This window comes from Furipterus horrens, unplaced genomic scaffold (assembly GCF_987537825.1).
Source record: "Furipterus horrens unplaced genomic scaffold, mFurHor1.1.pri manual_scaffold_3, whole genome shotgun sequence".
NCBI lineage: Eukaryota > Metazoa > Chordata > Mammalia > Chiroptera > Furipteridae > Furipterus > Furipterus horrens.
The window spans coordinates 20564740-20589750 of NW_028327173.1; the positions used below are offsets into that span (position 1 = coordinate 20564740).

The following is a 25011-nucleotide window of genomic DNA, read 5'->3' on the forward strand; positions in this document are numbered from 1 at the left end:
AATCTACTTTCTGTCTTTATGACTTTGACTACTCTAGGTACCTTCTGTAAGTGGAAATAATATATTTGTCTTTTTGTATCTAACTTATTTCATTGTCTTCAGGGGTCATTCATGTTGTAGCATGGTCAGACCTTCATTGCTTTTTATGGCTGAATAATTGTCCATTGTAGAGGTATGCCACATTTTGTTTATCCATTCATCTGTTGATGACACCTGTTTTTTTGTTCTTATTGTAAAATGTTTGTCAAGGATTCTTATTTTTTGGCTATTAATGAATAACACTGCATGGAACATTGGCATATAGTGTCTGACTGAGTCCCTGTTTCCAATTCTTTTTGATATACCAAAGAGTAGAATTGCTAGGTCACATGGTAATTGAGTTTATTTATTTATTTGAGGCAGTGCCATACTGTTTTCTCCAGAGGATACACTATTACATTCCCATGGCAGTGCACCAGGTTCCAATTTCTCCACATCTTTGTCATATTGTTACTTTATTTTTGTTATAGCCATTCTAGTAGGTATGAAGTGTTATCTCATTGTGGATTTGATTTGCATTTCCCTAAGACTAATTATGTTTAGCATCTTTTTATGTGCACATTGGCCAATTGTCTGTTCATATCCATTGTACATTTTAAAAGTGGGTTCTCGGTTGTTTGTCTTTTTGTTGTTGAGTTGTAGAAATTGTGTATATATTCTGGATATTAAACTCTTACCTGATAGATGATTTGGAAATAATTTCTCCCATTCTATAAGTTGTCTTTTCACTTGTTAATGTCTTTTGTTGCTTGTGCCTTTGATGTCATAGCTAAGAATCCATCACCAAATCCAAGATCGTAAAAATTTACTTCTATGTATTATTTTCAGAGTTTTTTATGGTCTTAGCTTGTATATTTAGGTTGTTGATTCTTGAGTTAATTTTTTTATATTACAGGATCCAACTTTATTCTTTTAGATCTGGAAAACCTAGTTGGCCCAGCACTATTTGTTGAAGAGACTATTCTTACCCTGTTGAATGGACTTGAGACCCTTGTCAAAAATCAGTTGGCTGGCAGTAGATATGTGAATTTATTTTTGGTTTCTTGATTCTATTCTATTGATCTATATGCTTATCCTTATACAGTACCACACTGTTTTGATTGCTGTAGCTTTTTAATGAAGTTAGGAAATCAGAAAGTGTGAGTTCTCTAACTTTATTATATAAGAATCTGTTGTTTAGCCCTGGTCAGCATGGTTCAGTTGGTTGGATCGTCATCCCGTAGCCGAAAGTTTGCGGGTTCGATCCCAGCATGTATGAGAGGCATCCAATTAATGTTTCTTTCTCATATTGATGTTTTCCTCTCTCCCTTCCTCTCTGCTTTCCTCTCTCTAAAAAGCAATGAAAAAAATGTCATTGAGTAAGGATAAAAAATACACATTTTTTAAAAACTTAAGAAGAATCTGTTGTTGCCCTGACTGGTGTGGCTTAGTAGATTGGGCGTCATCCTGAAGACCAAGGGTTTGCTGGTTCAATTCCTGGTAGGGAGCACATGCCTTGGCTGCAGGCCAGGTCCCGCGCCGGGGGCGTGCAAGAGACAACTGATCAATGTGTCTCACACATCAATGTTTCTCTCCTTCTCTTTCTCCCTCCCTTCCCCTCTCTCTAAAAATAAATAAATAGAATCTTAAAAAAAAAGTGTCTGTTGTTTAGGCCCTGTAGCTCAGTTAGTTAGAGCATCATCCCAATACTCTTAAGGTTTTGGGTTCTGTCCCCTGTCAGAGCACATATAAGAATCAACCAATAAATGCATAAATAGGTGGAACAAGAAATTGATCACTCTCTCTCAAATCAATAAAAACATATTCTCAGATGAGGATTAAAATAAATAAATAAAAATAAACTATATGATCCAGCAGTCCCACTTCTCTGAAATGAAGTCACTGAAATAAAATAAAATCACAACATGGATGAATCTTGAGGTCATTATGCTAAGTGAAATAAGTCAGACAGTGAAATACAATACAAATATAGTTGACTCTTGAACAACATGGGTTTGAACTGCTCAGATCCACTAATAGGATTCTTTTTTTTTTAAATCTGTATTAGTGGTCCCACACAGTTTAAACCCATGTTGTTCAAGAGTCAGCTACACATTTTATGTGGAATCTAAAAAACAGAACTCATAGAAACAGAGGAGTAGGTTGGTGGTTGCTAGGGGCAGGGTAGGAGAAATGGATGAGGGTGGTCAAAGGGTACAAACTTCCGTTGTAAGGTGAGTAAGTTCTGGGGACCTGATATATGGCATAGTGACTACGGTTAATACTGTATTATATACTTTAATGTTGCTAAGAGAGTAGATCTTAAACATTTTACCACAAAAAACAAAAAGGTAACCATGTGAGGTGATGGATATGTTAGCTAACCTCATTGTGGTAATCAGCTTGCAATATAGAAGTATATCCAATCATTACTTTGTACACTTTAAAGTTGCACAATGTTATATGTCAATTATATCTCAGTAAAGCCAGGAAAAAGTTTAAGATGTTACTTGTCATTTTCACTGCATTGACATTTGTACTGATGTTTTGAAAGCAATGGTGGATAAAACTGTTGGTACCTTAGCACAAATCAAGACAATATGTACTAGTGGTCCATGTATTCTTCACCACCACTCACTCACTGTTGAAAAAAAATACTCGTTTCACTTGGGAATGTTCTTGATGAAATAATATAAATTTAACCCTTGAAAATGTGTCTGGAGGAAAATCACATTGTGGGCTTAAATAACTAGCTAAACTAGACACGTTTTTACTTGAAAGAATAACTCAGAAAAACTCATTATTCAGACTTAGGTATTGGCTAGACATTTTCTCAAAATGCATGAAGTCAGTCAGTATTTGTTGCCAGTGATAACATGTTAGCTTTCAAGTGAAAATAGAATTTCAGAGAACTTGAATATACCATTTAATGCTCAACAACTTTCCAATAAGTTTGTAATAGAATAAAATGGGGGGGGAGAGGGGAGTGGAAGACCAGCATAAAATGGTTAAATTATGATATATTTATACAGTGAAATCGTCGGCAGCCGTCCGTCTCGAGAGACAATGGTGTAGCTTCTTAAGAGTCTATCTGCACCGCCGAAAATGGTTGTGCAGTCCGACTCGGGAGTGACATGGTATCTGTCTCCTCCCGTGTTGAATCAAGTGCGATGACGCTGAAGCTACAGAGCCTGGGCAGGGTAATATGGAGGGTCTGCTGTTGCCCATGCAGCAGACCCCCCCTCTCTTCGCAGCTGAAGGGTCCAAGGGAAAGACGGAGTCAATACAGCTTGGCTTCAGGTGCGCCGCAGGAGTTGCCGGTGTTGACTACAACGTCAAACCGCCTTAGGGACTCCGGCTCCGGATTTTCTGTCGGGGTTTACTCCCTTAGCCTTTCCCCTGAAGAGGTATGCCGCAAGGCAGCGGAGGTTTTTTGGAGTCAGAGTTTTCCTTCTCTGACAGTGAAATAATATAACAGGAAAAATGAATGAAATGCAACTCCATGAAAAACATGGGTAAATCATAGAAACCCAGTGGAGTTGGGACAATTCTCCAAAGACTAAATACAGTATGATAAAATATTTAGGGATATACTTATGTGATTAAAAACAAATACAAAGATGACAATTCAGGATAGCGGTTTTCTTTTGACTGGAGTTGGAGTGGAGATGAAGGGATAGGAGAAGAGCCCACAACTAAATTCAGGCATATTGATAATATTCTTAGATTTGATGGTGGGTTTACAGGTTCTCATTGTATTATTTGGCTTGGTAACAAAATTGTTTCTTTTGTATATATCAAATATTACAGATTAAATTTTTTATTTAAAAAATGGATGGTGGCCATGGGGTCATCTAAAAAAGATACATGATATTTCACTGAATGGATATACTATAATTATTTCAGCTGACTAGGTTAAATATATTTGAGTTTATTGGGAAAGTCATGTCATTGTTTTCTCTCTTGTCCTGGAAGTGATCATAGCATGTGAGCATTTACCACATGCCAAGCATTGTTCTAAGAAGTACTTCACATGTATTAACCTATTTAATTTTTCTAACAACTCTGTGAAGTAGGAACTATTATGTCCCTGTTTTAAAGAGGAGATACTGAGGCATAGAGATTAAAGCAATTTATTGAAGGTTTACACAGTTAAGAAGTAGAAGAGCCAGAATTTGAACCCACACAATCTGGCTCCAGCGTCTACACCTTTAACTACTGCACTTAATATCAGTTACTGTAATTACACTTATTTAACCAGCTTACTAGGATTAAAGGTAACTGTTTGGGTTGGTAGTGTTAGAGATTCAGGTGCTATTATTGGGATTATTAGGCCTCCTTGAGAATCTGTGGTCTCCCTGAGTAAGGGAGGGTGGGTAGGGACAGAAGCCCAGTGAAAAAGAAATGCTATCTTAAGAACTTTTGCCAATGTGTTTGTATCTTCTCTTCTTCTAGAAACTATGGCAAGCCCAGGGAAAGACAATTATCGAATGAAGAGCTATAAGAACAATGCCCTAAACCCTGAGGAAATGAGGCGAAGAAGAGAGGAAGAAGGCATTCAGCTTCGGAAGCAGAAGCGGGAGCAGCAAGTGGGTTAACTGGAATATTCTTAAATGCACTAGTTTTTAGGAAAAGGATCCAGCTGCCATAATTGGCCTCCACCTTGAACTCTCACCCTCCCTTTAGGAAAATAGCTAAGCTGCCAGGTTTGATAATTTCCTTTGTTGTAAAGAAATGTTGGAAGCTTTGAGAAAGAGAAAATCAATCCCTTATTCTTTTTCCATAACCTAGAACAATTTAGATGTCATTTGTGTCTTCGATATTCTAGCCCCTGTTGCCTCTCTCTTCCTTACCCTGTAGTCAGTGTAAGCCTAGCCTTCGAGTCCCAGCTCCAAGCCAGGCCTTTTAAGAGGTTCACCAGCTATTCTGGACTGTCTTGCTTGTTTCTTGGGTCCATTCTTTGTAAGTCACCCTAGGACTGAGAATATATTAATGCCTCATCATTTATGCTCTGCCACACACCCACTAAATTGGTGCCTTGCCCCGACCTACATGCAGTCTCCTAACCTGCTTTTGCCTACCCTCCTTCTTTACCATTATTCCTTTCCTTCTAAGCCTTTTTTTTAAATACTCTTCACCCTTTACACAAAGTGCATTAGAATCTTTAAAGATTTTTGTGCTTATAAAAATGTTCCCTTAACCCTGGCCAGGTAACTGAGTTGGTTAGAACGTTGTCCTGATATACCAAGGCTGCAGATTCAATCCCTAGCCAGGGCACATAAAGAATCAACCAGTAAATGCATAAATAAGTGGAACAACAAATTGATGTCTCTCTCTCTCTCTTTCTCTCCCTCCCTCTCTTACCCTCTCTAAAACCAACAAATAAAAAATTTTTTTTGAAGTTTCAAATTTTTAAAAAGATCCCTTAGCCCTCGCAGGGCTGCTCAGTTGATTAGAGCATCATCCTGATACACCAGGGTTGGAGGTTCAGTCCGTGGTCAGGGCACACACAAGAATCAATCAGTGAATGCATAAATAAGTGGAACAACAAATGGATGTTTTTCTCTCTCTCCTTTCCTCTCTCTCTCTCTCTCTCTGTAAAATCAACAGATAAAATAAAAATTTAGAAAGTAAAGCCCTTGAATATCTTTCCATGTCAGTGTATTAAACTTGGCATATTCTCAACTATGCTAGCATTTCTTTGACAGTTATGCCATAATTTAACATTGGGTTATTCTTTGTTTTTGTTTTTGGTCTTACCACCATCTCTTCTCTTTACTTGCAGCTTTTTAAACGGAGAAATGTGGAGATGATTAATGAAGAAGCTGCCATGTTTGATAGTCTCCTCATGGACTCCTATGTGAGCTCTACCACTGGGGTAAGGCCCTTGTTTCAGGCAGGCCTGGGAAGTACCTGCTCCTGCAGAACAGAAATTGGGCAGTTCACATCATCTAGTAGTTTTGCTGACAACCATGTTAAGCTCTTTCTTCCATGGGCCCTTTTGTAGCTGGTCAGCTTTACAGGTCAACAAAGATTCATCTCTTATTGGGACACCTGAGGGAACACTTAAGGAAAGCTGTCGGTTGCCTCACAAGTTAGGAATCATTTTCAAATGTCCCAACTTGAAGTAGCCATAGACTAAACAAACACCTTCTCCTGAGCCTGTTATGCTCTCTGACCCTCAGCTCTCCACAAAGCAGGATGCCACACAGGATTATGTGCTCATATCTGACTCTAGTGTTGGTTTGCAAAGCCTTGAACCTCTTTTATGTTCTAGGAGAGTGTGATCACAAGAGAGATGGTAGAGATGCTCTTTTCTGATGACTCTGACCTGCAGTTAGCAACCACACAGAAATTCCGGAAACTGCTCTCCAAAGGTACAAAGCCTGGTCCTCCCCAAAGAGACTCCCTGCATGATTTAGTGTCTTGTTTCTTCTCACTAACCTTATCAAGCTGCTCTCATTAACTCTTTCTGCTCTAGTCCTACTGGCTGTGATCTTTAGATAAGCCAGGCACATTTTTACCTTTGTACTGGCTATTCCTTCTGCCCAATATCCTTCACTTGACATATCTATGTGACAGTTCTTTCACTTCTATGATCAGATCCTACCATCTCAATGAAGCCTATCCTGATACCCTATTTAAAATCAGGCCATCCCCCAACCCTTGGCATTTTTAATCTTCTTACCCTGCTTACCTGTTCTTTTTCTCGTTGTATGTGTTACCTTTTATCAGAATAGAATTCTGTCCTCACAAGGATGTAAGCTCTTTGAGAGCAGAGACTTGGTTTTGTTCACTACTGTATCCTCAGTACCTGGAACTGTGCCAGGCACATTGTTCATGCTCAGTAAAAATGTGATAGTAAAAATACTTCTTGCCTCAGTATATTAAGCAGTCCTCCCAAGAAAAAGAATGCTGGTCTTAGAAGGAGAACGTTTAGACTAGGGTCACTTATACCTTAGGCTTTCTTTTCTCCCTTACTTTCTTCCTTGCTTAAGCTCAGTAAGCCAGAGGTGAGCATACTTAAATTAGTGTGGGCTTTCTCCTTTAGCATATCAGCTGTGTGATTCTGTTCAATGACCAATGTTGTTAAAACCACCTCACCCAAAGGGAGTTTGGGAATGTTCATAAGGGTGTCATGGGTGTCTAGGAAGGATGGTGGGTGGACTCCAGTGAATGCATCAGCCAAAGTCTATCCTAACTGTTCCTCTCCTTCCTTTCTCTCTCTTCCAGAGCCTAGCCCTCCGATAGATGAAGTTATCAACACTCCAGGAGTGGTGGATCGGTTTGTGGAGTTTCTGAAGAGGAACGAGAATTGTACATTACAAGTGAGACCTGGGGTGGAGGGGTACCAGATGAAAGCCCTCCTTCCAAGTGGTTGCGGCGGGCTGCTTCTGTAGACACATCTCTCAGGAAATAGACAAGCAATATGAGGAAACATTTAAGAGAAGCTATCGCTATCAGTTTGTTGCTGCAGAAGTCTTAGCTTCAAACAAGAGAGACCAGATCTCTTCCCTAAAACAATCTCAAAGGAAAGATACCATAATATTACAGATTGATTGTTCAGTTATAAATCAGAGGTTCTAGTCCACTTCCACACGACCTGTGTGACCTGAGGCAAGTCACTTAGCCTCTCTGGATTTCTCTTCTCAGAAATGGTTGGTGAGTCAATCTTTTAAAACTTACTAGAAACTCAGCTGAAAGGGACTTTAAGAGCTCATCTCACTCTACTCCTGGTTTCAGAAATGAAAGGTGAAGCTTGGGAAATAAAGAAGTAATTTGTTAAAGGACTCGGAGGTGCTGTAGCAGTGCAGCAGCAGTCCCGGGCCGTTGAAGCCCAGTTATGGCTTCCCGTTCTGTTTTGTCACTGTGGATACCTCTTCCCACCATTTAAAAGGGGAGAGGAAAAGGCTTGCGTTTTAGTTTGTTTAGTCGGGAGCAAGAAGCTTACTGCTCTGAGCCAGCTGGTAGGCATGGCTGCCCTGAGTGGAGTGACCTCTCCATCGTGGTTTAATCTCGCTTTCAGTTTGAAGCTGCCTGGGCTCTGACCAACATTGCCTCTGGAACCTCTCAGCAGACCAAAATCGTCATTGAAGCAGGGGCTGTCCCCATTTTTATAGAGCTGCTTAACTCGGACTTTGAGGACGTACAGGAACAGGTAATGCTCAAATTTGGCTTAATTCTTGACGGCACCTGTGCTATAATAAAAAATATATTTGGTCTTCGTCTCCAGTTCTGGCAAAGACCTCCTAAAAACCTTAGAATTTTCTGATAGTACTTTTTGTTATTTGTAACAAGCTCCTTTGGAACACACCTGAGTCCATGTTAATTTGATGACTCAGGGTGGGGTTCCCAAATAATCTCAGAATTGGAGGTGGGGTGGCTGGTCATCAGAAAGTCCAAACATAGGATTAGGTGGTGGGCACTCTTGGCTTCAACCGTTCCCTACTGCTCCACCCCAACCTCCCACTTTCATTTAGCTCCTCCTGAGTTGTAGCCATTATAATAAATTGGTACATGTTGTTTTTCTGTGAACCTTTAGTGAATTGCTGAACCTGAATTTATAGCTAGTGGGTCAGAAGTACAGAGGCAGCTGGGAATTGTAGCTAGTGTCTGAAGTGGGGGCAGTCTTGTGGAACTGAGCTTTAACCTGTGGGGTCTGTGCTAACTGCAAGAGTTAGAATTTAATTGAATTATCATGCAGTTGGTATCAGATAATTGGTTGTTGGTGTAGAAAAAACTCCACATATTTGGCATCAGAGCTGGTAGTGGAAAAAGAACCACAGTACCCATTTCTCAGTACCTAGAGATCATAGAAATAAAGATACAACTTCCATTTCTTCCACTGGATTTTTGCTGTTTGAATAGAAATGGAGAGTGGTGCTGGGATTTTTTTTCTCCGTTACAGTAAGGTCAGTCCTATGAGGCTACAAGAATGCAACTTTTTAATCACTTCCTCCTTTTCTGGGGAGCGGGGATAGAGGGGTTTTGGTTTGGATTCTCTGGCTGCAGTACAAAGGTCAGCCTGTCTTTTCCACTGAACCAGGAACTCTCAGAAGAAAGGCCCTCATAGAGAAGTGCCCAAAAAAGACATCAGCAGAGATAGTACCTGAGCTAATTTAGTGTGTCTCAGACCTTGTTATGGTTTTCATCCTGATTATTGGTGGGTCTTCACTCTGTAGTTGTAAGTGTAAAGTACTCAGGGAAGCCATAGGCTCTGTGGGTGACGGTTTCACCATCCCCTTTGCAGGCAGTCTGGGCACTGGGAAACATAGCTGGAGACAGCTCCGTTTGCCGGGATTACGTCTTGAACTGTTCCATCCTTAATCCTTTGTTAACGTGAGTAATTAATGATCATCTGTACCTGGGGCATCTATAGGGCAGCATGTGGCAGGTCTTTGGGGGGCAGTTACCTTAAGATGATAAATAAATACAGAAATGCTGAAAGCACATTTTGATTGCCCAAGTAAAAGATATCTTTTAAGAGCAAGAAGATTGTGCCATTGGCCTGTGCCAAGGCAGACCTTGTGCTTCCTCGCTTCATGGCACTGTGGAATTTCATGTTGGTCATACCCACCTTGTTTTTGAGCCAAGGGGAGACAGGATTAGCCCATCTTGTTGATGTGCTTATGGGTTTATGCGTAGGTACATTGGAGAGCTTTGTTTTAAACCTCAGGTCAAAGACCCCATGAAAAGTTATCTGGATTCTTCTCCCATCCCTTCCTCCCATAGCCTTAAAGTAGAGCTACATTACATCTAAACCAAAACAGATGGATGAACTGTTCCTCAGAGAGCACAATCTCATAGGCTACCACTATAACTCTTTCTTGGGCCCTTCACAGAAAGTATACCTTCAGCTTTTATTTTCAAAGAGAACAGTACTTCCTGTTTAGAACTTGTGGCCACAGTTAAGGGCACAATATGTCCTCTCTTCAAAACTTTGCAGACTTCCTTAAGATCCAGCCTTCTGTTTGCCTTATTAGCTGTGGTCTTAACTAGACATAGCTGCTCCTAATCCTGTGTCCCAAACAGTCTTACTTAACTTAGTTCAATGGGTAGGAAGAAACTGAGGCTGCCAGCGTCTGATTGGATTTGCTCCTGGGATTCATTGGCAACAACTCTATGTCAAGGACATCATTGCTCAGGACCTGATTTTGCTTTTTCTTTCAGACTCCTTACGAAGTCCACACGACTGACAATGACACGGAATGCAGTCTGGGCCCTGTCAAACCTCTGCCGAGGGAAGAACCCACCTCCGGAGTTTGCAAAGGTGAGAGAGCTGCTTCGTATGAACAAATTTTTATATAGGGGTTTTCAAGTCTTTGGGGAATGCTTAAGAGTCGCTCAATCTACAGGAAACCGAAAGAGGCAGTTGTCAGTGAAGTAGTGATCTCATGTGCGTGGATGATAACGTGAAAAGTTAGGTCTGATGGTTTACTGTAGTAGGGCTCTCCAGGGCTTAGAATGACTTGTAAAGGAGGGGACAGCATTGTTAGTAGTAATAGAGCTGATGTAGCCGTCCCCTTACGAGTCCCTCTCACTCTGCTTCCAACAGGTGTCCCCTTGTTTGCCTGTGCTGTCTCGCCTTCTCTTCAGCAGCGACTCAGACTTGCTGGCAGATGCTTGCTGGGCCCTTTCTTATTTGTCTGATGGCCCCAATGAGAAGATCCAGGCAGTCATAGACTCTGGAGTCTGCAGGAGATTGGTAGAGCTTCTAATGTGAGTGGTCTCAGAAAGGGTACAAATTCCCTAATCTTCTCCAAGCTCAGACTAAAGAACTGCTGCCCTGTCCAGAGATCTGGAGCCATGAGAGGGCTGTCGGCTGTGGTGGTCAGAAGGGCTGAGTACTGTGTGCTGACCCTTGACTCACCAGCTCTCTCTCCTCTGCAGGCATAATGATTACAAAGTGGCTTCTCCTGCCCTGAGAGCTGTGGGTAATATCGTTACTGGGGATGACATCCAAACCCAGGTAAGGAAGGAAGAGCTGCCTGTGGACAAAACTCTTCCCTACCAAGGACTTTGGTCCTGATGAGAGGCAGTCTGGTCTAGGAAAGAAAACATGGGCTTGAGTGGAAAATTCCAACTCTGCCACTTACCATATAATCATGAGCAGCTTGGTTGCCTTCATTTTTTCTATAAATTGGAAGCAAATCATCATCCATCCTATGCTATTGAACGAACACTAAATTAACCTGACTTAGTACCTAGGACACTGTAAGGTAATTGTTAACGGTTTTTGAGTCATGGTCCTTTCAAGATACTAAAAGCTAGGGAACCTTACTCCTACTTCCTAGACCTTTAGGATCCCAAGGACACTGCCTCATGTTACTCTTGTGTTAATAACACCTCCAGGGAGGGCACAGTAAACAGGGCTCTTTTCTGGTCAAAGGCTGGAGATCTGGATATTCTTTGGGTCTTGAGTATTTGGAATAATTTTGTGGCATTCTTGACATTTTCTTACAGGTGAGAAATCTCACTGAAACCCATACTCTCATTTTCTAGGCCATTCTTATGTGTGCATGCATGAGCAAATATTCATAACATAAAATTTACTTTTTTAACCATTTTCAAATGTGCATTTCAGTGGCATTAAGCACATTCACATTGTTATATAACCATCACCACCATCCATTTCCACAGTTTTGTCATCACTTCAAACTGAAACTCTGTACCCATTAAAAAATAATTCCCTATTTCCCCCTCCTCCCCCTTAGCCCCTGGTAACCATGATACTACTTTATGAGTTTGACTACCCTAGGCACCTCATATAAGTGGAAACATATATTTGTCCCTTTGTGTTACTTTATTTCACTTAGCCTGTCTTTGAGGTTCATTCATATTGTAACATGTGTGTCAGACCTTCATTCATTTTTATGTCAAATTAATATTCCATTGTGTGCATACACCACATTTTGTTTATCCATTCATCTGTTGATAGACACTTAGGTGATTTTCACCTTTGGCTATTGTGAATAATGCTGCATTGAACATTTGTCTTGAGTTATTTGTTTGAATGTCTGCTCTCAGTTCTTTTGGATATGTACCCAGAAGTAGAATTACTGGATAATATGATCATTTTATGTTTAATATTTTAAGGAACCACTGGAGGTTTTGCATGGTGGCTATAGCAGTTTATATTCCCACCCTCAAAGTACCAGGTTCTAGTTTTTTCCATATTCTTATCAACACTTGTATTTTCTGGGGTTTTTGATAGTAGTTATCCTGATAAGTGTAAAGTGGTATCTCATTGTGGTTTTGATTTGCAGTTCCCTAATGCTTACTTATGTTTGGCATCTTTTCATTTACTTTTTGGCCGTCTGTATATCTTCTTTGGAGAAATGTCTATTTAAATCTTTTGACCATTTTTTAAATGACTTTTATTTATTTTTAGAAAGAGGGGAATGGAGGGAGAAAGAGAGGGAGAGAAACATCAGTGTGCAAGAGAAACAATTGGTTGTCTCTTGCATGCCCCCAACTGGGGACCTGACCCGTAACCCAGGCATGTGCCCTGACCGGGAATCGAACCAATGACCTTTCGGTTCACAGGCTGGCACTCAATCCACGGAACCATACCAGGCAGGGCTTTGCCCTTTTTTTTTTTAAGATTTTATTTATTTATTTTTTAAAATCTTTGCCCATTTTTTAAATTGGGTTGCTTGGTTTTTTACTGTTCACTTGTAGAAATTCTTTATATATTCTAGACAGTAATTCTTATCAGGTATATGATTTGCATATATTTTATCTCATTCTGTGGTTTGCCTGTTCACTCTGTTGATGGTATCTTCTGATGCACAAAAGTTTTCAATTTGGATTAAATCCATTTATCTAATTTTTGTTTTGTTACCTGTGCTTTTGGTGTTCTAGGTCATTCTCAACTGTTCAGCACTCCCTTGCCTCCTCCACTTGCTGAGCAGCCCCAAGGAATCAATCCGGAAAGAAGCTTGCTGGACCATTTCCAATATTACTGCTGGCAATAGGGCTCAAATACAGGTAGAAAAAACAGGGGGGACATCAGGGAACAGGGAGCAGGGAGCAGAGATGTCAGGTGAGAAGGCATGGGGACACCAGAGGTTGCAGAAGATTTCTTTCTAAAAGAATTTGTTTCCCTGTAGAAATTGGAGTCTGTGCTATTAGTCAAAGGTTCTGTGTAGCGGAAGCGAGGTTCCCCTGTAGCCTCTCAGCAATTTAACAAAAACAAAGGAAGACTTCCAGGAAAGGAAGATGTCTAAATCTTAGCTGATTTGTGGGCTGGTTTTGATTTCTCTCCTTACTTTTTCCTTTTCACCCCACCCCAATCCTCTCAGGCTGTCATAGATACAAACATCTTCCCCGTTTTGATTGAAATTCTTCAGAAAGCAGAGTTCCGTACAAGGAAAGAGGCAGCCTGGGCCATCACCAATGCCACATCTGGAGGAACTCCTGAGCAGATCAGGTATCTCACATTTTTTACCCATTGTCCTGAGTGATATGTGTACTCTCCCTCTTATCTCGTGGGTACATGTGACCTCCAGACTGCTTTTTCTGGGATAATCTGTCCTGTCCAGCAGCAGTAGGTTTTAACTGATAAACTGCTAGAGTGGCACTGGAGTCTGGAATAGATACCTATAGACCATATACCTCTTTTCCCTCTGGAGAATAGAAACCTATGACACGTACATCTCTCTCTCTCTCCCCTATACCTCTTCCTGCCTGCGAGAGAATGTATGTAATTGTCAATTATCCATACAAATGAAGGAGGACCATGCTGTGGTTCACTCAAAGCAGCTTCTAAGAGAAATAATTTTGGGGGGTGATACTTGAGAGGGAGAAGCAAATAGAAAGCCATTTGTATGTATGTGTTTTGTAGGAGTGGTGGGAAGGGAAGTATGTTCAGTATAGTCATACACCACTTAATGACAGAAATACATTCTGAGATTAGGCGATTTTGTCATTGTGTGAACATCACAGAGTGCACTTACGTAAACCAAGATGGTCTAACCTATGACACACTTAGGCTGTATGGTATAGCTTACTGCTCCTAGGCTACAAGCCTATACAACATGAGACAAAAATCAAGCAGAAGAGAAAATGGTGCAATCAAGAGGTGCAGTAAGCTTGAGATGTATGAGGCTGCTGCCAACGTAACACAGCACAGTTTGACAGCAAACTTTTTTTTTTTTATAAGTAGAAAGAGTACACTTTAAAATAATGATAAAAGCCCTGGCTGGTGTGGCTGAGTGGATTGAACACTAGTCTGTGAACCAAAAGGTCACCAGTTCAATTCCCAGTCAGGGCACATGCCTCGGTTGTGGGCCAGGTCCCCATGTGGGGGTGTGCAAGAGACAACCAATTAATGTTTCTCTTGCACATTATGTTTCTCTCCCTCTCTTTGTCCCTCCCTTCCCCTCTTTCTAAAAATAAATAAATAAAATCTTTAAAACAAAATAACTATAGAAAGTACAGTATAATAAATACATAAAGCAGCAGCATAGTTGTTTATTATCAGTTATTACGTACTGTACATAATTGTGTATGCTTTACTCTTATACAACTGACAGTGCAGGTTTGTTTACACCAGCATCACCACAAAGAAGTGAGTAATGTGCTGCACTGTGATGTTATGATGGTTATGATGTCACTAGATAATAGGAATTGTTCAGCTCCATTATAATTTTATGGGACCATTGTCATATGTGAAGTCCGTTGTTGACTAAAATTTTGTTATGTGACATATGACTGTCTGTATAAAGCTTCAGGAGAAAAGGGATAACCATTAAGTTAATCTTTGAAGGGTAAATACGTGGTTGTAAAAGGCCTTCAGCCACTAAGCCACACCAGTCGGGGCAGCCGTTAAGATTGGAAAAGGCATAAGTAAAGGTACAAGAACCAGACACCAGGAGACCTTTACAAGTTGGACTGGAATGTAGTGTCCTTAGAAGGGAATGATGAGAAGCAAAGCTAGAAGAGGAGGGTAGGATCCAGATTGTACAGGGTGTGTATTGTCATGCCTGCAGAGCTTGGACTGTGAAAACTTTTAAGCAGGGAAATGATATTACTGCAGCAAGGAGACATTAGAGATGAGGAGGAGAAATCTGTGGCAGACTTTTACATGGAAATGAACCAGTGATTTTTCAACCAGTGTGCTGCAAGAATTTTTAAAACATGCAATACCTGATTATTTAGTCAGGGTCACTGACCTCTTTTCCCTTAGATTGTCGAATTTAAAAAATGACAACAACCAACACAACAATAGCCATCAGGTATGCATGAATCAAAATTACACCTTTTTTTTTTTTTTTTGGTCAGATCGGCAAAAATATATTTTTTGATGTGCCACAGAATTTTAGTAATTAATTTATATGTGCCATGAGAGGGAAAAGGTTGAAAATTAGCACTGGGAAGGTGGAGAGACTGAGGTGCAGGATGGGTGGTTAGGAAGGCTCAGTAAGATTTCGTTGCTCAGCATGTTGACATGTATGAGGAAGACCCACAGGCATCAAAGCACCTCCCTTGCCCTGCATTAATACGAACTTGCCTGGTCTGTGCTCCCCAGGTACCTGGTCTCACTGGGCTGCATCAAACCCCTGTGTGACTTGCTGACTGTGATGGATTCAAAGATTGTGCAAGTGGCCCTCAATGGACTAGAGAACATCCTTCGGCTCGGAGAGCAAGAGGGCAAGCGCAGTGGCTCAGGGGTTAATCCCTACTGTGGCCTCATCGAAGAAGCCTACGGTATGTGCCCTCTCCCCATCGTCATCTCTGCCTTCAGTAGAGAGGTTCTAGGTCAGAGGCTTGGGACTACAGGTCTCCAAAGTTGTGTACATATAACTGTGAGGATGTATGTTTTTTAGACTCACCATTGAATGCAAGGTTCTTTTTTTTCTCTTTTTAATTTATTTGAGAGAGAGAGAGAGAGATTTTTTGTTTCATTTATTTATGCATTCATTGGTTGCTTCTTGTGTGTGCCATGACCAGAGATCAAACCCACAACCTTGGCATATCAGGACACCGCTCTAACCAGCTGAGCTACCTGGCCGGGGCCTGAATGCGAGGTTCTATCCCACCAGTTCCTTTTCCCTCTGAGGGGCAGTAGAGCTGTTCTCCTTTTAATGGCCTCTACCCAGTAAGTAGGTATGATACAGATGCAAAAAGAAAGCTCTAGAACTGATAATAAAGTCCGGCACTGGAGGTGTGTTTTTAAGTGAGTTTCTAGCAAGTTCCAGTTAGAGTGCAGAATGGACTCATTACTCATCTCTGAGAGGCTAATGATTTGCCCAGGTCACACAGGCAGTTGAACACAGAATCAGGACTAGAACCTCTAATTTATAAGTGACATGTTGGTGTTTTTCCTTTGGAGTTATGTAATTTGGAGGGGAAATGTTGGCTTTCCTCTTTCAGAGCAAAAAGAGACCTAATCATATTTGTGTTTATAAACAGCAACATACCTCAGGGAAGGGAAAGTAGATAAATGTTTCACAGAGCCATAGAAAAGCACTTGTGAAAGTTTACTCTGCCTCCTTCCTTCTTACCACCATAGGCTTGGATAAAATTGAGTTTCTCCAGAGCCATGAGAACCAAGAGATCTACCAGAAGGCCTTCGACCTCATTGAGCACTACTTTGGTGTAGAAGATGATGATAGCAGCCTGGCTCCCCAAGTGGATGAAACGCAACAACAGTTCATCTTCCAGCAGCCTGAGGCCCCCATGGAGGGCTTCCAGCTATAATGTCTGCCTCCGGGGAGGGGATGGGATGGGAAGCACCACCAACCAGCGGAAGAGCAGCCCTCTGGAGCGGGGGAAACCGGCCCCCCGCCATCAGCCACCACACACCTCTGCTGCCCTGGAAACTGTGCTCTTGACCTGCTCCACCCCCTTCCCTGGAGGGAGCACCCTCTGGACAGACAGAACCATCTGAGGCTCACATTTGGGTTTTGTGACAAGAAGGGGACGTGTTGGGTTTTTCTTCCTTACACTATATTTTGACTGCACATATGTCTAACCCAGGAGCCCAGGGGTAGACAAAGGAGGACTGAGGTAATCAATTTTGCACCTTTTTTATTTTTATTTTTTTCTTTAGTGGTGACTTTGATCCCTTTTATCTTCCTTCATCCTTCCCAGTTCTCTGCCCTGATCTGTGTAACTCTTATCTTGGGTACTTGAGCAGATGGAATATTCCAGAAGTGGGGGTGGGAGGGGAGGGGAGAAATCCAAAACAAAGTGTTCTTGCTCTGACAGAATATTAATCTTATATATGCTTGGATTGAGTTATTTAATTTTTTTTTTCTTTTGCACATTTTTCTTGTATTAAGATTGCTCTTTCCAAGAACCATGAGTTCCTCGTTTTAGGAATCCCAGCTGCCAGCATTGTCTGGGACTAGAGGCTGAGAGGGAGGTCATCATGAAACAAAGGCCCTTCTCTTCCTTCCCTCTAACCCTTTCCCAGACCTCTTTAGTTTGGGAGATCCCCCTCCATCTCCTGGGGCAAGTACACCAGTGGGAATGGAGGGGAAGAGCACAGGCCTTTTAGACGGGGCTTCCCATGTGTCGCTACTGATCCCATGTTTCCTACCCACCTTCCAATGGTGCGACCCAACTTCATTTGTTTACTTGAAAATTCCCCTCAGAGTTGAATGAACCTCTGAGGTAGCTGTGTTTTCTCCTAAGCATGAGACAGGGGGCTGTCGTCCTTCCTTTCTCCTGAGGAGAAAGTCCTTGCTCTGGTGACCCATAAGTCGCAGAGGAGGTTGGAGTCAGAGTGTCATGTATTGGGATACCCAGGGATCCCTGCCTTTGGCCCTTCCTCCTCTTCTTCCTCTTCCATAGTTGGATCATGTATATTTTACTTCCAAAGGAGAGAATGTCAAAAAGTTCTGTATTTTTTTATATTCTATATATTAAGTAGGTCCATCTTAATTGGTCTCAAGAGGAAGAACTGTTGTAATTTCTATAAGTAGGATACTGTGAGGAAGACCAAAAAGAAATGTGGAAGCTCCCTCACTCAGGAGGCCCAAGCTTGATACTTTTCTTCTCTGCTTGGGTTCTGGGCCCCCACCTGCGACCAGGCTTCAGCTCTGGAACCTTGACGTAGCAGGTCAGCCTGATCTGATTTCCCCAGCACCTGAAGGAAGCAAGGACGACTCCAGGGTGTGATGAAGTCTACCACCCTAATTCTTACTGCTGAGCGTCTGCTTGCATCGGGAAACCCAGAAAGCAGTCTGCCTTTTCAGATTTGGTCTCAAAGGCCCTTGTTCACATAAGTTAATATCCATGGCTCCCTCTGCTATTATTACAGAACATAGCAGCCTCAAGACTTCTGTAAGAGTTATTGGTATCTTCAATTATAATCCTAATGCCTTTTTTTTTTCCTCTTTGAGTAAAGCTAACGCAGTGCCCCAGTGGCTTGCCTGTGCTTTGGTGGATTACATATGAGAGTAAAGCCCAGTTGTTGGGATTGGGCGTAGAGAAAGTTGTCAGCTAAGTATAGACCAACCAAGAGGGCAGTCTGCCCTGCCCCTGCTTTCCAGCTGTGGTCAGTCAGAGGTGCCCTGCTCCGAGCTGTTTTTTCCCTTCCCCAGAAACAGTGCCATTCTTGCTCCCATTCCTGCACATCTCCTCTCACTCAGGTGAAATCCCTCTGCTTACAGATCTAAAGTTCAGGTGCTCACTGGCAGCCATTGGTCTTGAATTTGCCTGCCTTCTAGTGTGAGATCCAACTCCAAAGCCATTTTCTGAGAAAGGTGGTTTAGGGCTAAAGCTTATCACTGAAAAGTCACACCAATGCTGTGCCATCTTAGTGAGTCAGATGCTACTTTTCAGCTTGGGAATGATAACTGTCATCCCCTTGTCTCCCAGGTAGGCAGGAGGCAGGATTTTCACTTGGTCTGCTGGCTCCATTACAAAACTATTCTACAGCTCAAAGAAAACTCCACCTTCACCCCCCCACCGGCATCCTTGTCCAAAGGGAAAAGAGCTTTAGTAGGATCTACTCTACATCTCAAGCAATAGTTAAGTCCCTGACATTGGGGCAAAATTCTTAATGTGATGAGACATACATATCCTGCTTTTCCCAACTATGCCTCCAAAACCTGTTTTTCCTTCAGATCTGGGCCTTGTACCAGATGGAAGACTTTTGATCCTCAAGCTGCTGCTTCAAGTCAGTTTTCTGTAAGGACTTCAAAGGCTGAAGTCTCCCAGGGCACATGAGGACAGGTTTCTCATCAGATAAAAGTGGCCTCTAGGACCTTTACTCTGTTAGTGTCTTCCTCAGACTATGTTTTCCCATAATCTTTCTTGAATCTCCTTTCAGTCAACAGGTGAAGTTCTTGCTGCCCAAAGAGGCAGTGACATCATCTTTTGAATCTCCTCCTTTGGCCATCTTGGGAAGCAAAGGAGTCTTTAACCCCGGCTTGACAGTCACTCTTCATGGGCTGCTCCCGTCAGACTCCAGACCCTGGCCTAGGTGAGGTCAGAGGCTTTCTGGTAGATTTCTGAATGGCTGTGGCAAGGGTGGAGGGCTGCCAGCCTGCTAGAGGGAACAGCCTGGTAAGACATGTTTTTGGAATCTTCATACATTGGCACAAGCCTGATATGTCCATTTTAAGATCTCTGCTGGAGGTAGAGGTATCTAGGTGTGGATAAGGGGATAGGAGGCTTTTTCTTAGCTAAAGTGTTCAAACACTATTTTGAATAGTGCTAGCTATTCTTTTTTTGCCAGCTCCTCTAGGCTTCCCATCTCCAATTCATCTTCTAGAACTAACACGGTCTCTGGTCTTAGAAGCTTGCCTTCAGTTCTGAGTGATCCCCAGTGATTACCTGGCCTTGGTATTGGCTGCATCTTCTGATAGAACCACACGGGTTCCACCCTCAGCTGGCCAGCCTGGTTATTTGGGTCATTGGTACAAATGACCCAAGGAACAGGTGTTGATGACTTCAGCTTTCAGGGACCTTTGTTTTTCCCCCTTACCTAGGACCCGTAGGTCTGTTTGCCCTGGAAGCTACTTTCCAGGAGCCCTTTTTTTTCTTTTTTTCTTTTTTTTTTTTTTTGGAGCTGAACTGCACAGATTATAGCTGCTACTGTACTTAGTCAAGAAAGAGCAATAGAAGGCTCTCAGGCACAGACTTTCTATTTCTCTCAAGCCAAACCAGCTTAAAGGGAAAATGGTCTACAGAGTGAAATAGATTTTTATTTTCTCGTGTCTGCCTGTCTTTTCCTGACATCCTACCATTACTCCTCAAACTAGAAGGGAAGATGAATGCTGGGCAGTACTTCCCTCTTCATTCTATGCATCCCTCTTTGAATGCCTCAGCTCATTCATTCAGGCCACATCTTCCTCACTCATTCGGCTTGGTGTCCATCATCTTGGGTACTCTTCTGTGGATTCGTCTCGTGAACTTAGATTCTGGATTCTCAGTTGAAAGCAGGGAGCCAGATTCTCCAGGTCCCTACAGGCACTATAGGGACTTATAGGCAAACCAGGCCTCAGGTATGTGTATGACTGTCTGCCTCCCTGGCAGGCTGGGGAAGACTGCACTGAACCACAGGGAAATGCTCATAACCAGTAGCAACAACTTCCAGATAGGACTATCCTAGAAGTGAGTGAGTGTGAGACTGCAAAATTGCTCAGAGTAGGTTTTTTCCATAGCCGTTTTATGATTCTAGACCAATCTTTTCCCGTGTTTTTTCTGTCTTAACTCTTGGATTCTTCTGTTAAACCAGCAAGCTGGCCCCGTGGGGATCATGTTGTAGGTACTAGCTGTTCTTTGGCCAAGGCCTTTATAAATGATTTAGTCATCTTGTTGTCTATCCCCCAGCCCCACCCCAGATTAAGAGCATGGCAAGGGAAAAATTTGAGGTTAGTACCAAGTCTGAATTAAAGCTGTTACTTTTCTTCTGAGGGCATTTTGCCCCAGGAGTGGGCTGGTTGCAGAAGCAAAACTGGGTATGAGAGAAGAGGCAGCATTAAATTTTGAGCCCAGAATACTGCGGGAGAAAGGTGTGTGTAGTGTGTAGTTTGGGCCTACCTCGCTATTTCTGGGCCAGCCTGACTGCTGATGGCCACGTTAGAACATAAATGAACCCCTCTGCTAAATGCTAGCCCTGCTCCCCTCTGTAAGTCAATATTTTCAGCCCCTGGGTTTAAGGACAGAAAATCTTGCCGTGCCCTGAAGGAAATCAAAGCTCAGATCCTGAGACAGGCTGGGAACCTCTGACTCAGAGGATGACCTTAAAGAGTCCACCTCTAGGAGAACCCTCAGGCCCAGTAGTTGGGTGTTGGCTCTTTCAGACAGCTTTTGTGGGAACTGCCTTTGAACCACTAAAGAAGCAAAGAGGTTATGAGGTCCCAGTCACCCAAGACGAACCAGATGTCCCTCAAAAGCAGCTTGGGTTTCCAGCTACAGACCCTAAGAAGGTTAGTCAAACCCTCTTTCTCACTGGTTTTTCTTTCTGGATTCATTTGCTTTTAGTTTTCCAAGAACTATAAACTGGCTGTTTTCTATATTCTCAGGACCCCTGGGTAGACAGACAAAGCTTGATTTCAGAGCAGACAGAGGCCAAGAAACCATGGCATTTAGTGTGCTGAGTCCAGACAAATGATATTTATATACACATCCAAATTTGAAGAGAAAATGTATTTCTTTAGGTTTCAAACACTGTAATAGATATAAAGCAAAAATAAAAACCTGTTGCAAAGTTCTAAATTGTCTTCTTTGGGATGATCCTACACTGGATTCTTTTGAAGTGAATGAAGAGAGGGTGTTTAAACTGTGGCCTAACAATGGAATTAAGAACTGCAACAGCCTATTCCTGCTGTAAAGATGTTTCTAAAAATCAGCTTTATTGAAATGTTATTGACATACAGTAAATGGTACATACTTAAAATGTACAGTTTGATAGGTTTTGACATATGTATTCATGAAACTATCACCTAAATCAAGATAGTGAACCATATCCATCACTTCTGGAAGTTTCTGCGTGCCTCTTAGGAATCCTCACTCAACTGCCTGCAACCACTGATATGCATTGTCACTATAATTTAGTGAACCCATTAAGGTCATACAGTTCACAGACTAAGTACTTAAATTGTTACAGAAAACTGTTCAAGAAGCCATTTGTTCAAAAACTGAATCTCTTCCATTGTAATTGATCATATATATCAAGCATGAAAGGGTGGCCAGGTAGAGAAGTAACACCCAAATTTTTTTTAGACAACCTAATCATTTTTTTCTGTGAACAACTTGTTCAAGAACCAAGATGTTCAAGAACGGAGGTTCAACTGTACTTGCCTCAGTTTACATCAAAATTTTTTTTTTTAAGAATATTTTTTAAATTTATTTTTAACAAGGTTACTTTTTATTTTTTATTTTATCTGTTTTTAGAAGGGAAAGGAGAAAGAGAGGGAGAGAAACATCAATGTGCAGTTCCTTCTCACGCGCCCCCAACCGGGGACCTGGCCCCGCAACAGGCATGTGCCCTGACCGGGAATCGAACCAGCGACCCTTCAGCTCGCAGGCCGGTGCTCAATCCACTGAGCCACACCAACCAGGGCTCCAGCCAAGGCTCATGGCAGATTTTAATGCTGTTTTCCTTGATAGTAAAGGAGAAAGTAACTTTTAACTCCTGTTTATATCAAATTTTGTTATTCTTTGCCTGCTTACTCCACTCATTACCCAGTTGGGTAGGCCACTGTTGATCTGCCTTGTTGCACTACTCCACCCCTCACTTTGTTCTTGCTTATTCTGTTCTTTATCTGCCTAGAACACCTTCTTCGTATGGAAATCCATCAAGACCTGATTTTTATATTACTTCCTCAACAGATTTCCAGTGTGCTTTTCTGGAAATAATCAGGCTGTGGTTTCCCAAGACCTGGATTCCAAAACTTCTGGGCTTGAGTTTCACCATATTACCTCTCTTGTTAGCTGGTAAATGTGAACTTGTGCTGCCTAAAGGAAAGGAAAGACCACTGCCTGGGAGTCCCTAGCTGGGAAAAAAACACTTAACATCGTTTTTTATTTTTTTAATTATTTTTTTATTGAAAGATTTGTTGTTGCATTTTAGCATATTTCTAAGCATTGTTTTATTTACTTTAAAATTTTATTTTTATTTGTCTTTTTTAAAAGATTTTATTTATTTTTAGAGAGAGGGAAAGAACTGGGGTGAGGCGGTGAAGGAGAGAGGGAGAGAAGAAACATCAAATGTGTGTTGTTGCCTTGTTGGCCCTTGGCTGGTTTGGCTCAGTGGATTGAGCGGCAGCCTGCGAGCTAAGTGTCGCTGGTTCGATCTTCCAGTCAGGGCACATCAGAGAAGGAAAACTCTGACTCCAAAAAACCTCCTCTGCCTTGCGGCATACCTCTTCAGGGGAAAGGCTAAGGGAGTAAACCCCGACAGAAAATCCGGAGCCGGAGTCCCTAAGGCGGTTTGACGTTGTAGTCAACACCGGCAACTCCTGCGGCGCACCTGAAACCAAGCTGTATTGACTCCGTCTTTCCCTTGGACCCTTCAGCTGCGAAGAGAGGGGGGGTCTGCTGCATGGGCAACAGCAGACCCTCCATATCACCCTGCCCAGGCTCTGTAGCTTCAGCTTCACTGGAGAGGACACTCCAGCGTCATCGCAAGATGTCGATTCAACACGGGAGGAGACAGATACCGTGTCACTCCCCAGTCGGACTGCACAGCCATTCTCGGCGGTGCAGATAGACTCCTAAAAAGCTACACCATCGTCTCTCCCCAACTGGGGACCTGGCCCACAACCCAGGCATGTGTTCTGACTGGAAATCAAACCAGTGACCCTTTGGTTCACAGGCCGACACTCAGTCCACTTAGACACACCAGCCAGCACTTAACATTTTTTAATTAAAAACATTTTTCATTTTTTTCCCCATTACTATTTATTTCCCCTATAGCTCCTTCCACCTCCACACACCCACCCACCACCAATTCTGCAAACACACCTTCATCCAGGAGTAATACTTCACATCTTAAGAGCCCTAAAGCGATACTGATTTGCACAACAATTAAAACATTGTCCCCAGAAACCCTAGGCTTTAGGACTAGAGGATTTAGCCAACAATTCCTGTAGTGTTCATTGATTTGTAGGCAAATAATTTAAACACCTAATGCTGTAATAGAACTCTTTCCAGACGTTGGGAGCTAGGACTGCCTGCAGAGCACTGGAAGGCGCTTAAATAACTTGAGCTGGTCCTCAAAAGATTTTGTTTTTGCCAGAGGAGTATTTTGGAAGCTGAACAGCAACTGCAAAAACCTGGAAATAATAATATAGTTGGGGGGAAAAGGGGGGGTGGGTGGGCAGGATTGGCTGGAAATCCAAGCCAACCATGTAGGCATTAAATTCCAGATGTTTTATTCCATTATCTATAGGCAACTGGATAAAGAATTATCTCACATTTGGAAAAAAGTTGGACTTTTCTCACCTTTACCCCCAGTGAAACAGACTTTCTTTGTGGAGGGTGGGCCAGTCAGAGAAAAAGCTCAGGAATTTGCCGAGGCTAAACTTCTTGCAGGGTCCTCTCAGCCTCTTCCTGAGAGAGACTCGTGCTGATAATAGAGAGGGGGGTGGGGTGGGGGTAACCTATTTGCACAAGTTTTTACTTAGACTCCACAGGGAAAGCGGGCCATGATGGTTATTTCTTCTGGGTGGGAGGCAGGGTAGTCCAGGAGTTCCGGATTTCCTGCACTAACCACTCAATAGCAATGTGACCTTGGAAAACTTAGATCTAACTTTTGCTTTACCGTCCTAGCTGTAAAATGGTAATAACAAATGGTACTTATGTTGATGAATAGTTATGAGAATTAAGCCAATAGATAATGGGAAAGCACACAGCGCTCAGAGAACTGCTATTGATTGTCATCGAAAGCTTCTATTTGAATACGGAAATTGAGGCCCCGGGAGAGAAAAGAATGCCCCGTCACAGAGCAAATCAGTGATAAAGTTAGAACTGAAATATAGGTCTCATATTTCCCAGCCCAGTATTCTGTCCCTCGTCCTCCGTTCCCAG

At 42.3% G+C, this 25011-nt stretch overlaps 1 protein-coding gene across 1 annotated transcript; it reads left to right on the plus strand.

Annotated features, from left to right (window-relative positions):
* The first annotated feature begins 1230 nt into the window (after positions 1-1230).
* On the plus strand, positions 1231-17178 carry KPNA6 (karyopherin subunit alpha 6). The gene is made up of 14 exons (XM_090268257.1): positions 1231-1276; positions 4474-4607; positions 5804-5896; positions 6296-6395; positions 7252-7346; positions 8045-8176; positions 9269-9357; positions 10189-10288; positions 10574-10737; positions 10909-10987; positions 12883-13008; positions 13323-13450; positions 15551-15729; positions 16535-17178. The coding sequence occupies exons 1-14, from the start codon at positions 1231-1233 to the stop codon at positions 16720-16722; spliced, it is 1653 nt and encodes a 550-aa protein (XP_090124383.1). The 3' UTR covers positions 16723-17178.
* The last annotated feature ends 7833 nt before the right edge of the window (positions 17179-25011 follow it).

What these genes read in the sequence shown, in the direction of transcription:
- KPNA6 (XM_090268257.1), top strand. Translation starts at nt 1,231, where the DNA reads ATGGTTCAGTTGGTTGGATCGTCATCCCGTAGCCGAAAGTTTGCGG. An exon ending in ACGAGAATTGTACATTACAA is followed by an intron (nt 7,347 to 8,044) that starts GTGAGACCTGGG and finishes TCTCGCTTTCAG; the next exon opens with TTTGAAGCTGCCTGGGCTCT. An exon ending in CACCTCCGGAGTTTGCAAAG is followed by an intron (nt 10,289 to 10,573) that starts GTGAGAGAGCTG and finishes TGCTTCCAACAG; the next exon opens with GTGTCCCCTTGTTTGCCTGT.